The sequence below is a fragment of the Balaenoptera musculus genome, chromosome 6, assembly GCF_009873245.2.
Source record: "Balaenoptera musculus isolate JJ_BM4_2016_0621 chromosome 6, mBalMus1.pri.v3, whole genome shotgun sequence".
In the NCBI taxonomy this organism is placed as follows: domain Eukaryota; kingdom Metazoa; phylum Chordata; class Mammalia; order Artiodactyla; family Balaenopteridae; genus Balaenoptera; species Balaenoptera musculus.
In genome coordinates, this window is record NC_045790.1 from 106358284 (window position 1) to 106377993 (window position 19710).

A 19710-nucleotide genomic window follows, 5' to 3' on the forward strand; every position below is an offset into this window, starting at 1 on the left:
GGCTGCAGCTCTTCCCAGGAGTCGTTCACCTTCTCATCACAGGTGGGGAGAGAGCAGTCAGTAAAAAACAGATCAAACAGCCAGTTAGGTCCCATTCCACTCTGGAGGGTGTTCCAGGGACGCCAGATTAGGAAAGCTCTACGGAACTATTTCTACATAATAATTGCATGGAAAAGGTGGTATTTTTTAAGGCAGAAGGCCAATTAACTCCAAATTATTACTCTAAAAATAACTGTGCTTAAAGTCAAATAAATGAGCAACAGGAAGGAGGAAGGCCGATAGTAATGCTATTACGAGGTTCTCCATAGCCCGGCTCCTGCTGGGAGGGGGAGTCCTGGTCATGTGATCCCGCGTGGAAGCTGCGCCCAGGGCCTCCGGCCATTTCCACCCTGGAAGGATGGGTGGACTGGGGGCGGCGGGGGGCGTGGAGAGGCTGCTCTAAAGGCTGCCATGGAAAGCTGGCACCTCAAAGAGCAGACTGACTCAGGGGGTCTGACCCCCTGAACACACAAACCACCCCCAGACCCAAATGCTTTCGTAACCCCTTCCTACCACCTTCAGGGCAACCTTGTCATTTCTGGGACTGCTTCCTGGTCTAGCCTCACCTCACTTCACCACCCTCAGATGCCACATGCCAGCCCAGGGTATTGCACATACCCACCTGCCCACGCTTGGGATGTCCCCTCTCATTATCCTGTCTCCAAAAGATCAGCCAATGCTGGGTACTTTAGCTCAACTGGCACCTCCGTGGGATACATTTCTAGGCACGCTTCTCATGTGGCCTCCCACACAGTACTCAGCCCGTCAAAGAAACCTGCTTACCGTATCACGCCACCTGCAGCCGCGTCCGCACCCCCTGTGCCTGTCCTTTGGGCCAAACATGCCAATCAGATTCCCTCCTCTAAGCAGAGACATAGGTGCCCGCCGTCCTCACTCCCATGTGACGCTCTCCCTGGCCTATCAGCTCATGCTGTCCTTGGGTTCTGGGAGACCCCTGTGGACCTCCAAGAAAGTCCTCTTTCTCCTTAAGCTATTTTGAAGTTGGTTTCCATTACTGGCAACCAAAGGAGCACTGCTCCAGAGAGATGTGTAGTCAGAGCTCAGTAAACATTCCCAGACCAAGCAGCAGCTGGTGACATCTTACCCAGAGGCTTCCTCCTACCAGCCTCAGAAACAACTCCTCGTCTTTTCTGCAGACTTCAGAGCTTGTGAGATTAAAATTCAGCACATCCTTTCTATTAGGCCTTCTCATCCGTTGTCCTTTTAACTAAAGCAGCGGCTGGTCATAGTTATTAATTAATAACATGTCACCCATATTACTGTAAGTTCACCTCTTTCCCGGAGAAATCTTCTTGGAAACTTTATTTACAGTAGCTAATTCTTCAGATCTTCAAAAATAAACTGATATATGCTGTACGTTTGTGGCCAGAAAAGTTAAGCTGCTGGTATTTTATCCTGGAAACATCATTATGATATACTTTTTGTGACTATAAATTCAATATTGAAAAAATTAGCTAATAATTTCTGAAAAACCTCGCTTTCCGTCACTTGACAAATTTAGCCTGATTCTAAATCGGGGTACTAAAATGTTAGAATTCTTAGCTGAAAGCGAATCATTCTGTGAATATATAAATTACTTGTTTCTGAGAAGTGAATCTCACATGAATGGATGTATCTGTATGTATGGACGTGAGTGTATGTGTGTATTCTTTTATCTTTACAGGATTCAGCTCAGAATGTCAGAGTCTTGATGGTGATATCACTGTGTGGAAGAACAATGCAGATCTCTCTGTTGGCCATGCTGTGACCAAGCAGAGCCGTCTATGAAGGTCACAGGGCTGTGAAGGACAAACAGAGACACCCCCTCTAGGAGGCCTTCCTGCTGACACCTGGCCATGACAGACACAGACACCGACACCAGTGCCTGCAGCTAAAAAGGACCAGAAGGTCTTAGGGAGGTCTGTGGACCCGAAGCTTCGGGGTTCAGTGACCACTCTGATAAGTGATCTCATGGACTGTCTATACCACCTGCTCCCGCTCGTCACTGACAAAACAAAACCAAAACCTCAAGATACTAGAGCATGTTTCGCCTGAACAACTGGGACACCATTAAAAACCTGTCCTGCACTCTTTAGGAAGAGCCAAATCTACACATGGCACACGTGACATGCAGTCTGCAGGGGCCTGGGAGCCTCTGGAAGGAAGCCTCCACACCATCCCCTTGGATGGTACGGGCTCACGGAGGGGAGGCCTGTGGTTCACCTGCACACCAATCATAGGACAAAAACAAACTAATCATCCCACATCGAGTGTCCGGAACGGCTGCCTATTTGGGTCAGGTGACTACAGACACCACCCCCCGTATACTGTGCGGAGCTAGGAGGCTGTGTGGCCTTTGCCTGTCCCCAGCACTCCTGCCAGACCCCCAAGGAAGAGGGAAGCAAGTCAGAGTGATGGAGAGTTCCAGCCCTGACCGTCTCACTGAAGCCTCTGACTTATCTGTGCTTTCCAGTGAGAGCGCTCACATCACTGAGGGAAGCGGAGACAGAACACCACCTGGAGAACCTGTATTAGGATTCAACAGCTCGGCCCTTTTGCAACTATTACAGAGCCACAGAGAGACTACCATACAGCTAATAACCGGGTGCGGTGTGGTGGGACAGCTACAGCAGACGGCCGCTTCCTGCTCTGTGGGAGGACTTCGGAGGGAGAGCTCTAGCTAACTTAGAGCCACGCTGTCATCCGTGCTGGAGCCACGGAGCATGGGGCCAAGGCGCTCCGAGAGAGTTTTTGCTGTGAGGCTTTTTCCCTTGCTCCAGGGGTCCCTGTTTTGCTGGGTGGCCAGAGGAATGAACACCAGGAACACTGAGAGACAAGTATGATGAGCATGACGAAGACGGTGACCTCAGGGAGATGCTGTGGAGGCCCCAGGGGAGGTGGCTGGCCTGGTGGCGGAAGGGCCATCAGAGACAGCTTCCTGGAGAAGCTGATGCCTGACTGAGCAGCCTTAGAGGAGGAAGGGGGTCAGCTGGGTAAAGATGGGGTGGAGAAGGATGCAACAGGGCGAGGACAGAGCGTGGACACACACACAGGGGCAAGAGGCAGCACGCCTCCAAGCCAGAGCTCCGAGCAGACAGGTTCACCAACAGTGGACGGGCAGGAGGTGCTGTAACACAGGGCAGACTAAAGGGCTGGGAACACTGGATTCAACAGCTGAGGGAGCCACTAGTGGACTATAAGCTGGGCAGTGAAGTAAATGGTCAAATTGGGCTTTTGGGCATTCACCCTGGCTCGCCAGGGCCTGGAGGCAGGGGACCAGCTGCCACAGTCATCCAGGTAGAAGCTTATTCAGTTTTGAGCTAGACAGGAGTAAAAAGGATGCTGAGAAAGGGATTGACTTGAGAACTATAGAGAAGGTAACAGTGGCAGGACTTGGGAATTCTTTTATAATAGAATAGTTAATAAGCAGAAATCACACTTGTATTTCACCTAATCCAAAGCCCATACATTAAAGTGTAACAAGTTAATTGACCTCTTTCTGGAAATGGATCTATCAATAAACATGAGTAGTTTATGCTATGTGGTAAATTTCCACCAGAGGTGTCTGGGAAGAAATCACTGGCATTTCAACACCAGCTGAACAGAATAGGAACACAAAGTGAGAAAAGTCTGTTATCAAACCTTTATCAGCCTCGGGCATCTCTAGGCTCACCTCAGGTAAAGGAGGAAGAGGGGTCAAATGTCCTCCTCAGCTGCAGCCCATCAGGGCACTGTCCTGGGGTGTTAGAGGGAATCAGAGGTGGGCAGGTTACCCTTGGAAACTCAAAGAACATCGGCACCTTTCATAGGGAATGAGTAAGCCATAGGGGTAAACTGTCTTTGTAAAAATACCAGTTGAGAAAAATGATCTAGGCATGACTTGTTTTATGGTGCTTTCATTTATTGTGGTTCGCAGATACTGCATTTTTTACAAATTGAAGGTCTGTGGCAACCCTGCACTGTCAGATGATGGTTAGCATTTTTCAGCAATAAAGTATTTTAAAATTAAGGTTTGTAAATTATTTTTTTAGACATAATGTTACTGTACATTTAACAGACTACAGTATAGTGTAAATATAACTTTTACATGCATTGGGAAACCAAAAAATTCGTGTGACTTGCTTTACTGTGGTGGTCTGGAACCGAACCTGCAATGTCTCTGAGGTAAGCCTGTGTATCAGTATGATTTAAAAGAAAATACAAAGTCTAATATTGCAATTAGTCCAAATTATTTTGTTTGGGTTGTTAAATTCTGTTTGGAAATTGAGGCATAACAAAAGCCTGGGATGCAGAGGGGGAAAGTGTGAGTGCTAGTCAGAGACTTGGGAAGAAATCCAGTTCTGCTGTGTTCTAGTGGCGGGACCGTCGGAGGCACTGTCCCTCCAGGGGCCAAGGTTTGCCCGAGAGGAGACAGCATCCATCAGGCATCTCACATGGCACTTGGATACAGCGGGGGCTCAATGGGTGGTGGCCATCATTCTTACAACTGTGATGGAACTGATGTTTGACGATAATATCCTCATTGTTCTGACGATTTGGTTTTTAATTGGGCCTTCTTTGAGCAGACTTGCTTTAGAGCTGTAGGAATAAAATGCAATATAATGGGGTATAAAATGTGGCATCTAAGCCCCGGTCACATATCCAGATTTGCTCAGGGCACTGAAACTATACATCTGCTTCTGAATATTGAAATGGAAGTCTGGATATGTAAAAATGTATTTACATTTATGTATTTTTTTCCCAAACAGAGAAGACAGAGAAGATGGAATGTAACACTGAACAGAAACTAATTAGCAGTACAGGTGTCAGAAGCGGAGACTTTTGAGCTTTCGTGCTGTAATTTATCATCTGCATTATGAGTTTTAACTTAAATCAGAGGCTGTGCTGCAAAAACAGGGTCTTCTGGTCAATTGAGGGGAGTGGTCATTCAGAAAAAGCTGCTATTATCACAAGATGGGACAGCTTAAGCAGAGGGCCAGCAGCGCATACATTGCTGCTAAAAGAAGTGCTCCCAGATTTCCACTGCAAATGGAACAGAGATTGTTGTTTGAAAAGAGGCTCCCTTCTAAACGACCTGCGGGCACCGACTGTGTTTGGCGATGACTGGTCAGAGCTGGGACTTCCAAACTGAGCCTGAGGCCCACCTTTGTCTAAAACCCCCCAGGTGTCCCACTTGCCAGGAAAGCCAAAAATAAACTTGATTTTTTTGGTTTTCCTTTTCAATTAAAAAATTATAAAATATATTTTAAAATTACTAGAAATTTAGAAGACAGAGGAGAAACTTCCACACTCCACCCCCATAATACCAACATCCTGGCACAATGACATCCATGGTCTCTTTTCTAGTCATTCTCACATGTCTGTTTTCACGCAGCTGTAATCAGATTGTGTAGTAAAATTTGCGGAGAATTTTTGTTGTTAACGTTTTACCATAGCCTTTTCCTTGTTGCTACATAGTCTCCACAACCATCTTTTTCAACAGCTGTATTTTATTCCAACAAGTACCTGTGTGCCACGGTTCAGTTCATGCTACTATCTTTCCGCTGGGCATTTAAGTTGCTAATAAAATTGCCAGTATTATAGATAAGCCTATGAAGAACATCTCTGAGTATTTGGATTCCTTCTGAATTCTTTTACATCAGGCATGGATACTTCTAAAAAAAATAGGTTTCCAGGGTCTGATCTTTTCTGGTCCCTCTGGCTTGGAAGTGGGTGGAGAGCTCTCATTGGATTTCCCTTTTTTTAAAATAACTTTTATTTATTTATTTAATTTATTATTTATTTTTGGCTGTATTGGGTCTTTGTTGCTGTGCGCGGGCTTTCTCTAGTTGCAGCAAGCGGGGGCTACTCTTCATTGCAGTGGGAAATGGATGGCCTGGGATGCTTTGGTCTCTGGGCTGAAAACCCCCTCCGGGTCTGGTCTCCGCTGTGAGCAGCATTCCCAGCTGCCTGTAGGAGCTTCAGTTCAATGTAATTCAACTGGCAAAGGCTGGTGCTCCTTCTTGAGCGCCCCAATGGTGGCAGAGGCCCCAGTAACTGTAATGACCTCTTTGACCTCTGGAGCAGGGACAGAGTCTGATCCACTTACACTTTTGCCTGTGTCATTCACCCCCTCCCCCCCTTTGGCTCCTTCCTATAAACATAATTAAAGCTCTCTGATTATAAAAACTCCCATGGCAATGTGATTTCCCTCCTTCCTCTAATTTACTGAAAACACTCTTGCTAAGGTCACCACGACCTCTATGTTGAGAGATCCAGTAGATACTTCTCGGCTTTTATTTTGCTTGGCTTCTCAGCTGTATTTGATACTTCTGAAGTCCTCTCTTCCCATGAAGCCACAGTCAACTGATTTTTCAACTGACTTCTCCAGTCAATCTGTTTCTTGTATGTCCTTTGTGACCTTCTTGTCCTTTATCTTTCTCTTAAATAATGGTCTTCCCCGGTGTCCTGTCCTTGACCCTCATCTCTTTTAACTCCATTTCTCCTCTGTCAGGTTTGCCCCTTAGGTTTTAACTACTACCCAGATATTGATGATCCCGAAGCAGATATCTGGCTCGGACCTTTCTCCAGACTTTCAGAGCCAACCGGTGAGTACAGCTGCCATCTCCAGATGGCCTGCAGTGTTGCACATCCAGAAGTGAATTCTGCGTTTCCCCTTCCATCAAAAGGTCTGTTAGCCCAACTGCAGGCTTCACTACTCACCAAGTTCCAAGCATTTGGTCCCCTAAATAGTTTTCATATATTCATCTTCCATCCCTTCCCATCCTGTGACCACAGCCCTCACCGAGGTCCTGACCGTCTGTTGCCTCTTCTTGGTTTTCCTACTTTTGGTCATGTCTTCTTCAGATCCAAACATCTACCGAGAGGAGTCATCCTTTTGTAACACACATCTGGTCATGTCACTCTCCTACTTAAAACTCTACAGTGTTTCTTTTCCTATTGTCTTCAGAATAAAGTCCAAGCTTTTTAGATGATTTTCAAGACCCTAAATCAGCAGTTGTCAAACTTCTTGGTCTCAGAATCCCCTTACACTTTTAAACGTTACTGAGGAGCCCCAAAAGCTTTTGTTCATGTGGATTATATCTATCAATATTTATTATATTAGAAATTAAAACTGAGAAGTGTAAAAACTATTAAATCGGACTTCCCTGGTGGCACAGTGGTTAAGAATCCGCCTGCTAAGGCAGGGGACACGGGTTTGAGCCCTGGTCCAGGAAGATCCCATATGCCGTGGAGCAACTAAGCCGGTGTGCCACAACTACTGAGCCTGCACTCTGGAGCCTGCGAGCCCCAACTACTGAGCCCACGTGCCACAACTACTGAAGCCCGCACACCTAGAGCCCGTGCTCTGCAACAAGAGAAGCCTGCACACTGCAACGAAGAGTAGCCCCCGCTCGCCGCAACTAGAGAAAGGCTGCACACAGCAATGAAGACCCAACGCAGCCAAAAATAAATAAATAAAAAGAAAGTAAGAAGAGAGAAACAGATATCACTGTTATTAAAAAAAAACTATTAAATCATTTAAAAAAATAAACTCATTACAAGTTAACACAGATCATATATTTTTAAATGGCAAAACCCTTGTTTCCTCAAACAATAAAGGTTTAATGAGAAGCCTAGCATTACTTCATATTTTTGAAAATTGTAAAATATTTGGTTTAACAGAACACAGCTGGATTATACTCTCCACTTCTGCATTTGATTTGTTGTGATTGTTTTGGTTGAAGCATATGAAGAAAAGTCAGTCTCACACAGATATGTTTTTAGGAAAGCATGCATATTTTAAAAAATTTTTAATTTATTTTTTTGGCCATGCCACGTGGCACGTGGGACCTTAGTTCCCTGACCAGGGATCGAACCTGTGCTCCCTGCAGTGGAAGTGTGGAGTCTTAACCACTGGAGCACCAGGGAATTCCCCGGGAGGCATATTTTAATATTCTTCTTTGCAAATATTCTTTGATATTATACCAAACTTCATAAATGGTATCTTCTTAAAGATCAGTTGCAATGTGGAACCTAAAACCACATGAATAAAGTTTCATATTCTGGTACATTAAAATCCATTGGTCTGTCTTGCACTTTGAATGAATCTTTTACTCTTGTATGATTTTGTAACATCATGCAGTAGTGTGGAAAATATTGGTTCACTGAGTTATGCAGGTCTTCCAAATGTTGACACATTTCATTATACAATATCAAAAAATATCTCATTCATTAATATCACCAAGGATCTCTTCAGAAGTCTTTCTTTAAAATAAATTTATTTTATTTATTTATTTTTGGCTGCGCTGGGTTTTTGTTGCTGCGCGTGGGCTTTCTCTAGTTGCAGCGAGCGGGGGCTACTCTTCGTTGTGGTGCATGAGCTTCTCATTGAGGTGGCTTCTCTTGTTGCAGAGCATGGGCTCTAGGCGTGCGGGCTTCAGTAGCTGTGGCTTGCGGGCCCTAGAGCGCAGGCTCAGTAGTTGTGGCGCACAGGCTTAGTTGCTCCGCAGCATGTGGGATCTCCCCAGACCAGGGGTTGAACCCCTGTCCCCTGCATTGGCAGGCAGATTCTTAACCACTGCACTACCAGGGAAGTCCCCAGAAAAGTCTTTAAGCAATGAGAAGCTCACAATGATGGATACAAATTTTCCAAAATTCTTATTTTCATGTCAAAGCTTGAATTTCATCATTGGCATCAAATAATAACTTATTTTCCTTGAAGTGACAGGTTCATTTCCTTTATTTTCAAGAAAATGTATGCTAAATAGTTAGGCTTGAATAACTACAGTTTGTCAGTTTTCTTTCAAGTAGAAATGGTGTTCCATGAAATAAACGGTTAGTTCAGCTTGCAACTCACACAATTAGACAAGTGCTTTTCCTTGAGACACAAGTATTCTACCCTCGTATGCAGCAGATGTGCTTCTGTGTACGTCAGGAAATGAATTAAGAGCAATATTTATGGGGTCTTTTGATGCTTCAATTCATGTTAAGTTGTTCTAACAAAATATCATATGGCATCTCAGTAACCAAGTATTTGTTGAGTTTTATTCTTTAGCTTTTAGAGAGGTAGAGAAGCAAGAAACAAATTCTGTATCTGGAAATTCTGTCCTCAGTTTGTAATAACCTTGAATTTGCAAGTTCTCTTGGGAGCTAAATTACATAAAACCTCAGCTATCCAATCCTTAGAGCAGAGAGCTAGGGTGACTTTTGGGCAAAAACCATACAAACAAATAAACAAAAACAAACAACCTTTTCCATTTTAAGCATAAAAATTCCATATTATAGGGCTTCCCTGGTGGTGCAGTGGTTAGGAATCCGGCTGCCAATTCAGGGGACACGGGTTCGAGCCCTGGTCCAGGAAGATCTCACATGTCATGGAGCAACTAAGCCCGTGCACCACAGCTACTGAGCCTGTGCTCTAGAGCCCGCAAGCCACAACTACTGAGCCCGCGTGCCACAACTACTGTAGCCCGCACGCCTAGAGCCCGTGCTCCGCAACGAGAGAAGCCACAGCAATGAGAAGCCCGCGCTCCGCAACGAAGAGTAGCCCCCGCTCGCTGCAGCTGGAGAGAGCCCGCGCACAGCAACGAAGACCCAACACAGCCAAAAATAAATTAAAAAAATAAATAAATAAAATAAAATTTTAAAAAGTCCATATTATAAATTTTCCTCCTGTATTAGAGTATAAGGAAAATAAATACCGTGTTATCATGTCCATCTTTATAAGTACTGAATATCATGATTTCTTCAGAGTTGCAAAAGGCTCTACATATCACCACTAAATATTAAGTTCCATAATATAATAATAATAAGTTCCATATTACCATACTACTGTGCTTTTTGAGTTCTTGGACTGATTTTTAACAGTTTTTGTTTTGTTTCATTTTTGGTCAACTCTTGTCAGTTTTAACTTCCTACTGTCTTTATTATTAAGTTCTGTAATTCTTTTTCCACCTTCTATTTTTCTGCATTTAATATCCTTTAGGAAGAGAAACCAGATAACGAAGCATGGTTAAAATTTGTTGAGAAATAAGACTTCATAGACTGAGTTGGAGCTAGGGATACTCTTCCATCCAAAAAGCACAGAAGTTTAAGTGACTTGGCTTTGTGTCAGTGGCAGAGGGAAGAATATAAACCTCTGTTACCATTTATATATAACTTTAGGCAAGTTACATAACTTCTCTGAGCCCGTTTCCTCATTTATAAAATGGGAATAATATCTGTCTCACAGAATTGTTGCTAAGATTAAGTAATCCTAGGATAAAAATCAACAATCTGAGACTTCTACAATAAATGTATATAAACCTCAGAGGGTTGTTTCAAGAATTAAGTAGTGCATATAAAGCACTTGGGACACTGCCTGGCACATGGTAGATTCCCTTGTCTTTTTGCTCTCACTCTCCAAGATAAACAAACTTTTCCAGACAGGCTAAGAGAGCCAAGAGGCAAAATTAAGGATATTTTATAGGTACTTATGTAACAAGAGAAAAAGAATTTCCACGTTTTTTAATTGACAAAATTCAAAATATAATAATCAAATGTATTTTCTGGGGTTACTACAGGCTACTTCTGAGAAGGACGTATTTTTTTGGGGGGGGTGGATAACATTTCACTTAAATGGAGTTCAAAGTTAATGTTCCATATCATCAAATCAATTGCAAATATTCACATGTTAAAAACTATTCTTAGTGCATAGGCCATACAAAAATAGGTGGTGGGCTGGATTTAGCCTATGGGCCAGAGTTTGTCTATCCCCAATCAAAGAGGTCTAACTTATTTCCTTTTTCTTTGTTCATTCTGTATAGTTGCTAATGGTGACATTTTGAGTACTCTTGATTTCTTTGTGTAGATCTGGGTTTCTATCTGGTATTTTTTCCCCCTCCAGCCTTCAATGTTTCTTACAGTAAAGGTTTAATGGCAACAAATTCTTTTATTTTTTGAATGTCTGGAAATGTCTTCATTTCACCTTCATTTCTGAAGGATATTTTCACTAAATATAGACTTCTAGGTTGACAAGATTTTTCTTTAGTAAGAGATGTCACTCCATTGTCTTCTGGATTGCATTATTTCTGGTGAGAAGTCAGCAATAATTCTTATCTTGGTTTCTCTGGCTGCTTATAAGATTTTTCTCTTTATCATTGGTTTTCTGCAATTTGATTATGATGTGCCTTGATGTGGTTTTCTCTGTATTTATCCTGTTTGGCCTTCTTTGGACTTCCAAGATTGGTAGATTGATATTTTTAATCAAATCTGGAACAGTTTTCTCTACCATCCCTGAGACTCCAACTACATATATGTCAGAACACTTGCCATTATTCCACAGGCTTTGTTCTTTTCATCCATTTATTTTTTCTCTCTCTCTGTGCTTCACTTTGAATATTTTCTATTGTCTCGTCTTAAAGTTCATTGATTGCAATAGGCAGATTCTGAAATGGCTTTCAATGATCCCACCTCCTGCTTTTCACAGCCTTGTGTAATCTCCTTGTCTTGTTTGTGGGCTAGACCTGGTGACTTACTTCCGATGAGTAAAGTACAGCAAAAGTGTTGGGATGTTTTTCTGAGATTAGGTTATAAAAGACTGTGACTTCTTCCTTCCTAGTACTTTCCTGCTCCTGGTTATTTTGATGAAGCCAGCTGCCATTTTGTGAGCTTTCCTATGGAGAGGCCCATGTGGCAAAGAATGGATGGTGTTCACAAAGACATGAACTCTGCTAGTAACTACTCAGTGAGCTTGGAAGCAGATCCTGCCCCTATTGAACCTTGAGATGATTGTGGCTCTGGCTGACAGTTTGACTGCAGCCTGGTGAGAGACCCTGTGCTAGAGGACCCAGCTAAGCTGTGCTGGATTCCTGACCCACAAAACTGTAAGAAAGTAAGTGTTATTGTTGTTTTAAGACACTGAATTTTGGGACAATTTGTCATGTGGTAATAGATAACTAACACTCTGACCTTTTTTCCTCATCTTCCTGATTTGCTCCCATCAGTGAATTTTTTGATTCAGGTACTGTATTTCTTAGCTCTAGAATTTTCATTTGGTTCTTTTTAAAGTTTCCATTTCTCTTCTTTTTGAGTTATTAAGTCTTTGAACATATTTATAATATGAATTTTTAAGTACTTATCTGCCAATTCTATCATCCCTGCCATTTCTGACTCTGCTTCTATTGACTGATTTTTCTCCTGGTTACAGGACACATTTTTTCCTGCTTCTTTCCATGTCTCATAATTTTTTATTGAAAGTTGGACACTATGAACGTTAGAGTGTGGGACGTTTGCATTTTGTCATCATCTTTTAGATAATATTGGGCTTTGTTCTGGCAGTCAGTTAATTTACATGTGGATCAGTTTGATCCTTTCAAGACTCCGTTTAAAACTTTATTAAGAATTAAGGCAGTCTTGGGCTTCCCTGGTGGCGCAGTGGTTGAGAATCTGCCTGCCAACGCAGGGGACACGGGTTTGAGCCCTGGTCTGGGAAGATCCCACATGCCGCGGAGCAACTAGGCCTGTGAGCCACAACTACTGAGCCTGTGCGTCTGGAGCCTGTGCTCCACAACAAGAGAGGCCGCGACAGTGAGAGGCCCGCGCACTGTGATGAAGAGTGGCCCCCGCTCGTCGCAACTAGAGAAAGCCCTCGCGCAGAAACAAAGACCCAACACAGCCAAAAATAAATAAATAAATTTATTTATAAAAAAAAAGAATTAAGGCAGTCTTTAATCTAGGGCTAGTTTAGCCTTGCTCCTAAGATACGGCCTTTCCAGAGTTACTAGTAAATGTCCTGGATGCTTCAACTACTGGGGAGCTATGAACTAGAGTTTTGGCCAGAACTTTAGTTTATAGCTCCCCAGTAGTTGTTCTTTGACCAGACTCGTGAGATCCCACAAGAGGCACACACAGCTTAGTATACAACAGAAGATTAAAAGGCATCTTTCTAGAGCTCATTCTCAGTATAGCTCCCTCCTCTCCATACTTAATTTTGCTAATTTCAGTTGCTGAATTTCAGTTCCCCCAACTCTGATCTGTGTCTCCCAGGTCAGTGAGACTGCTATGCTCCCCTTGGGAAACCCTGGAAGAAAGCTGAAGTGATAGTAGGTCTCAGCTCATTTGTTGCCCTTCTCTCAGGGCTCATAGTCCCCTACTGCCTGTTTTTCAATGTCTGCAAACAGTTTCTTATATTTTGTGCAGTTTTCCAGTCATTTATGATAGAAGGGCTAATCTGGCTATAGTTACCCTGTCCTGGAAGTTGCCTATGGGAGTCTTGTAAGCAATACATATTTTGATTTTAATGAAAGAATGGCTTACTTTTCCATGTCTACAAGAATAACTTAAAATCTAAGCACTCCATTTATTTATTATGAAAACACAGTTTGGAGCTTGGCAGGAGGCAAGGGAAACAGATTTTTCCAATCATTTATCCAGCTGAGAAATCTTCACACAGATTTCTTCAGTAGGAAACAATCTCTGCCCTTACCCTCTTCTCAATTCGGATCTCTTCTGATGTTACAATCAAGGAAAAAAAAAAAAAAAAAAGACTTTGAGGAAATGGTAATCAAAATCTAGGAAAATGTGCTGAATTGGGCGATTGGGATTGACATGTATACACTGATGTGTATAAAATTGATGCCTAATAAGAACCTGCAGTATAAACAAACAAACAAAACAACTAATACTAAACTTTAAAAAAAAAAAATCTAGGAAAATGTAAATGTCTGCAAACTTTCCATTATACCTACATAACTGTTTTGTTATTATGGGTCTATAAGGCCCAAGTCAACAATTAAGTGAAAATTTAATAGCAAAAAGAAGGCTTCTCCAAGGAGGAAAAAAAGATGATACCCCCGAAATGTTTTCTACTCTAACAGATATCAATATTCCAATCAACACAAGGAAATTCTTTCTCGTTTATTAGTAAGTCCTAGGGAAAAATGAAGAAAGTTTACACAGAATGTAAGAAAACCCACTGAGTGTCTCAGTACCAGCCAATCTTCTTCATAAACATAGACATTCTTGTATGTCATGCAGTGAGCAAACATGCCTCCAACAGCCCCCATGAGCAACTGTATTACCTGATAATGAATATGGGAAGGTTTTTATCATCCATCTAGGGCTCAGAGTAGAACTGCCTGCCTCCTAAATTCAGAATGTTGACCCTTCCACAGACCACACACTGTACTAAAACACCTCTTTTCCAGGAACTACAGAGACAAGCACACTGGTCCCATCTATCATATGCTGAGGGTACACAGAATAGTAGGTTAAGAACAAGATGCTGGGTTTGCCTTTTCACTACAACTTTGAGAAGTTCTCCAATGTGCCTCCATATCTCTTTGTTAGAGCCTCACTTGCTCTTGGCTGATTCCAAATTCTAAAAGCAACTTTCATTTTATATTTTTAATTTTGTTGATGTGGACCATTTTTTTTAATTGAAGGAAACTTTTTTATTTTATTCTTTTTTAAAAAAATTTATTTAATGTATTATTTTTTTGCTGCGTTGGGTCTTCGTTGCTGCATGCAGGCCTTCTCTAGTTGTGGCGAGCGGGGGCTACTCTTCGTTGCGGTGCACGGGCTTCTCATTGTGGTGGCTTCTCTTTGTTGCGGAGCATGGGCTCTAGGTGCGCGGGCTTCAGTAGTTGTGGCATGCGGGCCCAGTAGTTGCGGCTCACAGGCTCAGTAATTGTGGCGCACGGGCTTAGTTGCTCTGCGGCATGTGGGATCATCCCGGACCAGGGCTCAAACCCACGTCCCTTGCAATGGCAGGCGGATTCTTAACCACTGCACTACCAGGGAGGTCCCATGATGTGGACTATTTTTAAAGTCTTTATTGAATTTGTTGCAATATTGCTTCTGTTTTATGTTTTTTTGGCCGCAAACCATGTGGGACCTTAGCTCCCCAACCAGGGATCGAACTTGCACCCCCTGCGTTGAAGGGCGAAGTCTTAACCACTGGACCACCAGGGAAGTCCCTAGAAGCAACTTTTAAATGTTCGGTGTAGTTCAGGCAGAGTGAGAGAAAGAGCCACTGAGCACTGACTGTAGCCCCTGGACAGAAGCTGCCGGACTGCTGGAGGATGCAGGTGGGAGCATAACTAGGCATGTCCAGTGCAAACGTCAGGTGTCAGTTAATAATGACCAGGTCAGTCAACGGGACACATGCTGAGTTGGCTCCCACAGGCTAAGTTCTCAGGGGTCTGGCCAATGTTATCCAGCCGCAGCAACTGTTCCCTGAAACACAGTGATGGCCTATTTCACAGCAGATCACAGCTTGAGGTTACTGTAAACCAAAATGGGTCAGAGAACCTGAGAATGCAGTCTGGCATTCGATGATGCAAGCTGGCCCCACGCTTACAGTGTTTCTCCACCTTTATCCTGTGGCACACGCCAGGTCTCTCTTTCCCTCCCACACACTTGGAAAAACTGAGGTGGTCCCCCTGTTGCCTAGAACCCATCTCTCAGCAGCTCCCTTGTTTTGGAAGAAGATGATAAATAAATCAAAATGCACTAAGCGGCACTTCCACAGGCACTCGCCTCCTTCACTGAACGTGCACCTCATCAATCACACTATTGTCTGCTTGAAAGGCGAGCCTTGTAAATGTCATATCCACTCAGGCCCAAGGAGAGGCGCATCCAAATGCAGCAAGGAGTTTTAATTGGATAGTGTAATTAAACTAAAAAACCCCAGCAGACTCCCTTTGACAGGATAGATGAAGACCCCTTTTAATAGGGCTAGGAAACATATCTGTTAAAAGGACGAGGCACTGCCTGCTTCTGACTGTGCTCCAGAGTACTCTGATGAAAAGGCAATTCAATAACTGGGGCATTTAATATGTTAGGGTCTGTTGTGTTCTGTAATCGAGCAGTACTTACCATATTTGATCTGGAACTTATGAAATAAGTCCTTGTCAGAGAATAAAAACACAACATAGCTTGCCCACCTGATGTCTGAAGTGCCTGGACCCCCTGGGAATCGACAGAACCTGAGGATGTGAGTATAAATGCCAGCGCCTTATGAGGCATAGAGTATGCCAGCACGGCCATGGACACTCACCCACCCACCCACCTTGGGGTGCAGCTCTTTCACCCAGCGGTAGCTGAATGCTCACCCTCATTTCCCTCTCACACATTCTCACGAGCATCTAGAGAATATGACAAAATTCCTGGGTACCTCTCCTCTAGGAACTGGAATACCTGTCACGTCAACGTGTGTGTGTGTGTGTGTGTGTGTGTGTGTGTGTGTGTTTTCTCTGCTAGAATTACCCCTGTCAAGTAGGCAGAAATCAGGTGGTCAGAGGATTCAGTGTATGGGCTGTGATGTGCCCAAGTTGATTTTAGTACAAAACCTGAGTCCTTTTCCCGGTCTCCCTGCTCTCCTTTGTTGGGAGAAGTGGGGGGGGGGGATACACACACTGGCACATTCACAGATGCACACACAGACACACGCACACACGCTAGAGGCCTGCAGCTCCACAAACAAGGTAACAAAATTAGTGAGAACAAATGAAGAGGTTCGTGCCTGCACTGGATTGTCTTATAAGCAGACCATAACAATCCCTTTCAGGTGGAATGTTAGTGTCCCAAGGTCAAGGTCAGGGAACCCAGCATGTGGATGGATCAAGACAGCCTCTAAGCTGGGGCTCAGGTGGGGTGCGGAGGCAAGGTTTCAGACTCCCCCATGGAAAGCTTTCCAAAAACAGACACTTTGCTTTATTTACAAAAACCTCCAAGTCAGTTTGCCTGGGCCCTCAGACTGATCTTTCTTTTCTAAGAATGGTGAAGGGTTTGTTTGATGACTGCTTTTACTCCTCCATAACGCCTCCTTGGAGCTCTGTTTGCAAATCTTTGAACACTCTTTAATACTGGTCTTTCACCATGAGTTGATAAACCCATTAAGAACATATAAGTGAATGCTTATGATCTATGAAAACTGGATACTGAATTAAACCATCAAATACCTTTAGGTTTAAATGCAAACGACATAAAAGCATTTCGGCCATCAATTTGGCTATCACTTCTAGCCAGTATGAATTCTGCTGGAAAAGCTATTTTCGTGCAGATGTGGAATTCAATGGGAAAGACTGACTCGTGTACCAACATCAATCAAAATGTCGACTTCCCTGGCAGCTCTCAACAGTAAGGCAGGTTCAAAGGTCACAGGATAAAGAAAAAGCCAAGCTCTGGTTCAGCTCTAATATCTCCTCGGTAGAAGTCTTGCAAAAGTACCCCCTTCTGTATTAGCCCTGCTTTCATTAATCTTCTTGCCATCTTCTTTAACTAGTCATGCAGAACCGCTCGATAGCAAGACGTATAATGGGGAAGGCCCTGTGCCTATTACCACGTTAACATTCTCTTAAGCCCCAGTGCAACAATGGAACGGGAAGGCAAAGGAAATCTGCAACTGCAGGGTGCAGTGCAGGCAATTCAATTACAGCCTGGGCTTACCTATGTCCTTCTGACCTATAAAACACAAGAGGCCTTTGTGTCTAACTGGCTCGGCCATTAAGGTTGCTGAAGATCACAACAATGCTGGTCTTTTCTATTTAAGCTAAATCAATGTGGACAAATCATTATTCAGTAGCTTTAATTTAATTAGTAAATTAAATACACTACTTTACAGATCTTGTCAAGTACTTATGAAAAGAAAGATTCATTTAAGTGGGAGGTCACCAATAAACCCAGCTAATTTAACTCATAACCTTAACTGAATCTCATCTCAAATATCCAGCAGGTTCTATTCACGAGGGCTTAACAGTCTCCTGCAGTTGTGGTTAACTCACAATCTCAAAGAGTTCCTGCCCTGAATCCAAACAGTGTTTTGGACCAAAAAACCAAACAAACAATCCCCCACCAACACAACCAGCATCAACAGAATCTGATTTCCTTTAAATTATACTATTGCAAGAGAATGTAATCAGGTTACCTCTATTATGTTACTTCCTTAAGATTTTAGATCATCTATACTTAATTGAGATACAGAGCTCTTTTCAGCTATAAAGACGACAGCTACTTTATTAAAGTTTAAATATGATTTCTTAATGATAGGCTGCTTCCTTTAAAGACTCTAAACCTGCACGACCTTCTTATGATAAAACCAGACCTGCCACGCTTAAGTCTGGTACTTTATTTAAATACAGCCCAAGAGTCCCCGACGGGTGCTAATTTCACAGAAAGGTCCCCTTCTTTTGTTTTAGTGTTGGAATTTGAGGCCAATACTTAAAAAAAGTGTCCACTGCATTTAAAGCCTACATCTAGACCTGCATAAGGATGGAGAATTATTTCTGAGACAATTTAACCATGGTCGTTTCTGATGGAAACATTCTCCTATATGATGTACACGTCTTTGTTCAGTTAAAATGAAATTAGAATTAATTCATCTTTTAGAGGTTTGTGACATCCTTCAAACAGCAAAAGATATCCTAAGGAGTGGCAAAATCAGACTTAGAAATCACTGATTTGAATAATAATGGCAGCGTACAGCTTTTTTTTTTTTTTTTTTTTAATCTAGAAAGGCAGAATGTGTTCTTAATTTCTCAGGGCTGTTGACACACTGATTTTCTCAACTAACTTTTGTAAGAGTCCATATTTATATGTACAATTTTTTTTAAAGGCATGTATCTATTTAGTCATTAAGTTCCAGGTCTTAAACACTCACAGGGACAGAGCAATAAATCTTCCCTATGAGAACATGGCCTATGAGGTAGAAGTTAGGGGAAGGAAAGAGAGCCATAGAATTGCTATTTATGGAGTATGGCTTCAGAGTCTGGGTCTTTCTGATTCCACAATATAAGTAATTATGTGTTTCACTGCAGGCGCTCTAATGCTCAGTCCCTTTGCCAAGTCAGCTATTCACATACTTTTTGGATACAGCATCAATTAAACTTGAGTTGTGTTCTTTATGACGACCAAATTAATGGTTTGACAGCGGCTTTTTCAATAAACACTGCAAACTGGCCATATTTGAGGTTTTAAAAACCGTTTCTTTTCTGTTCAAAATTCTGACAAACATGTCTCAAGTAAGACTGGGGACAACTTCATTATCCTCCCAACACTTAGTGCCTTTTTGTAAAGAAGGCTGTTTAATAACATGTCTGCTCTGTTTTCACAACTAAATTATTCCAGTTGGTCACACGTTCCAGTCTTCGGCAAGACACTTGTGTTATGAGAGATAAAGACATGAAAAAGGAAATATACTGCAGAAATCAAAAACCTTATCTACTTCTAGACTCTCTCTCTTTGCCATAATTCGTTTAAGAAGGCCCCAAGAATAATTTTTGATGTAAACTCAGCTACAAACATACATCACTATGCTGATAAAAATCACAGGCTAAACTTATGAAATATAGTGACTTTCATTTCTTTAGTGCTGTTAAAATAACTTTTTTCTAAGGTTCAACAGACACAAAAGATAAAAAGGGTTACCATTAATCCTTTAAAAAAAGAAGAAGAAGAAGAAGCCCCATAGATTAATTCTGTGGTCTGATGATGTTCTTGAAGATGAACTCTTTAGATTAAGTCAATGAATTAATTTGATGAAGATACTGGAAATCATAAAAAAAAATAAATAACAGCATCAAGCTGATTCATTTAATACATCTTTGTTTTGGGCACTTTACAGCATAAATTATGTTGAATAACTTTCGGTTTCTCAATTCTGGCCTCATTAAGCTCTATTTCAAGACATTCACTGAGGACAACCCTGCA

The 19710-nt window shown here is 42.4% G+C and overlaps 1 protein-coding gene across 10 annotated transcripts in view; it reads right to left on the reverse strand.

Annotated features, from left to right (window-relative positions):
* Positions 1-19710, reverse strand: part of MAPKAP1 (MAPK associated protein 1) — a 237572-nt gene that overhangs the window by 6561 nt on the left and 211301 nt on the right. Inside the window, exon 13 of one of the 10 annotated variants that reach the window (XM_036855303.1) lies at positions 4147-4617. The exons of the other annotated variants lie outside the window; for them this stretch is intronic. Within the exon in view, the coding sequence (XP_036711198.1) occupies positions 4559-4617 (59 nt within the window). The 3' untranslated portion in view covers positions 4147-4558. Of the gene's footprint in view, positions 1-4146; positions 4618-19710 lie in introns of those variants that run through there. 10 annotated transcript variants of the gene reach the window in all.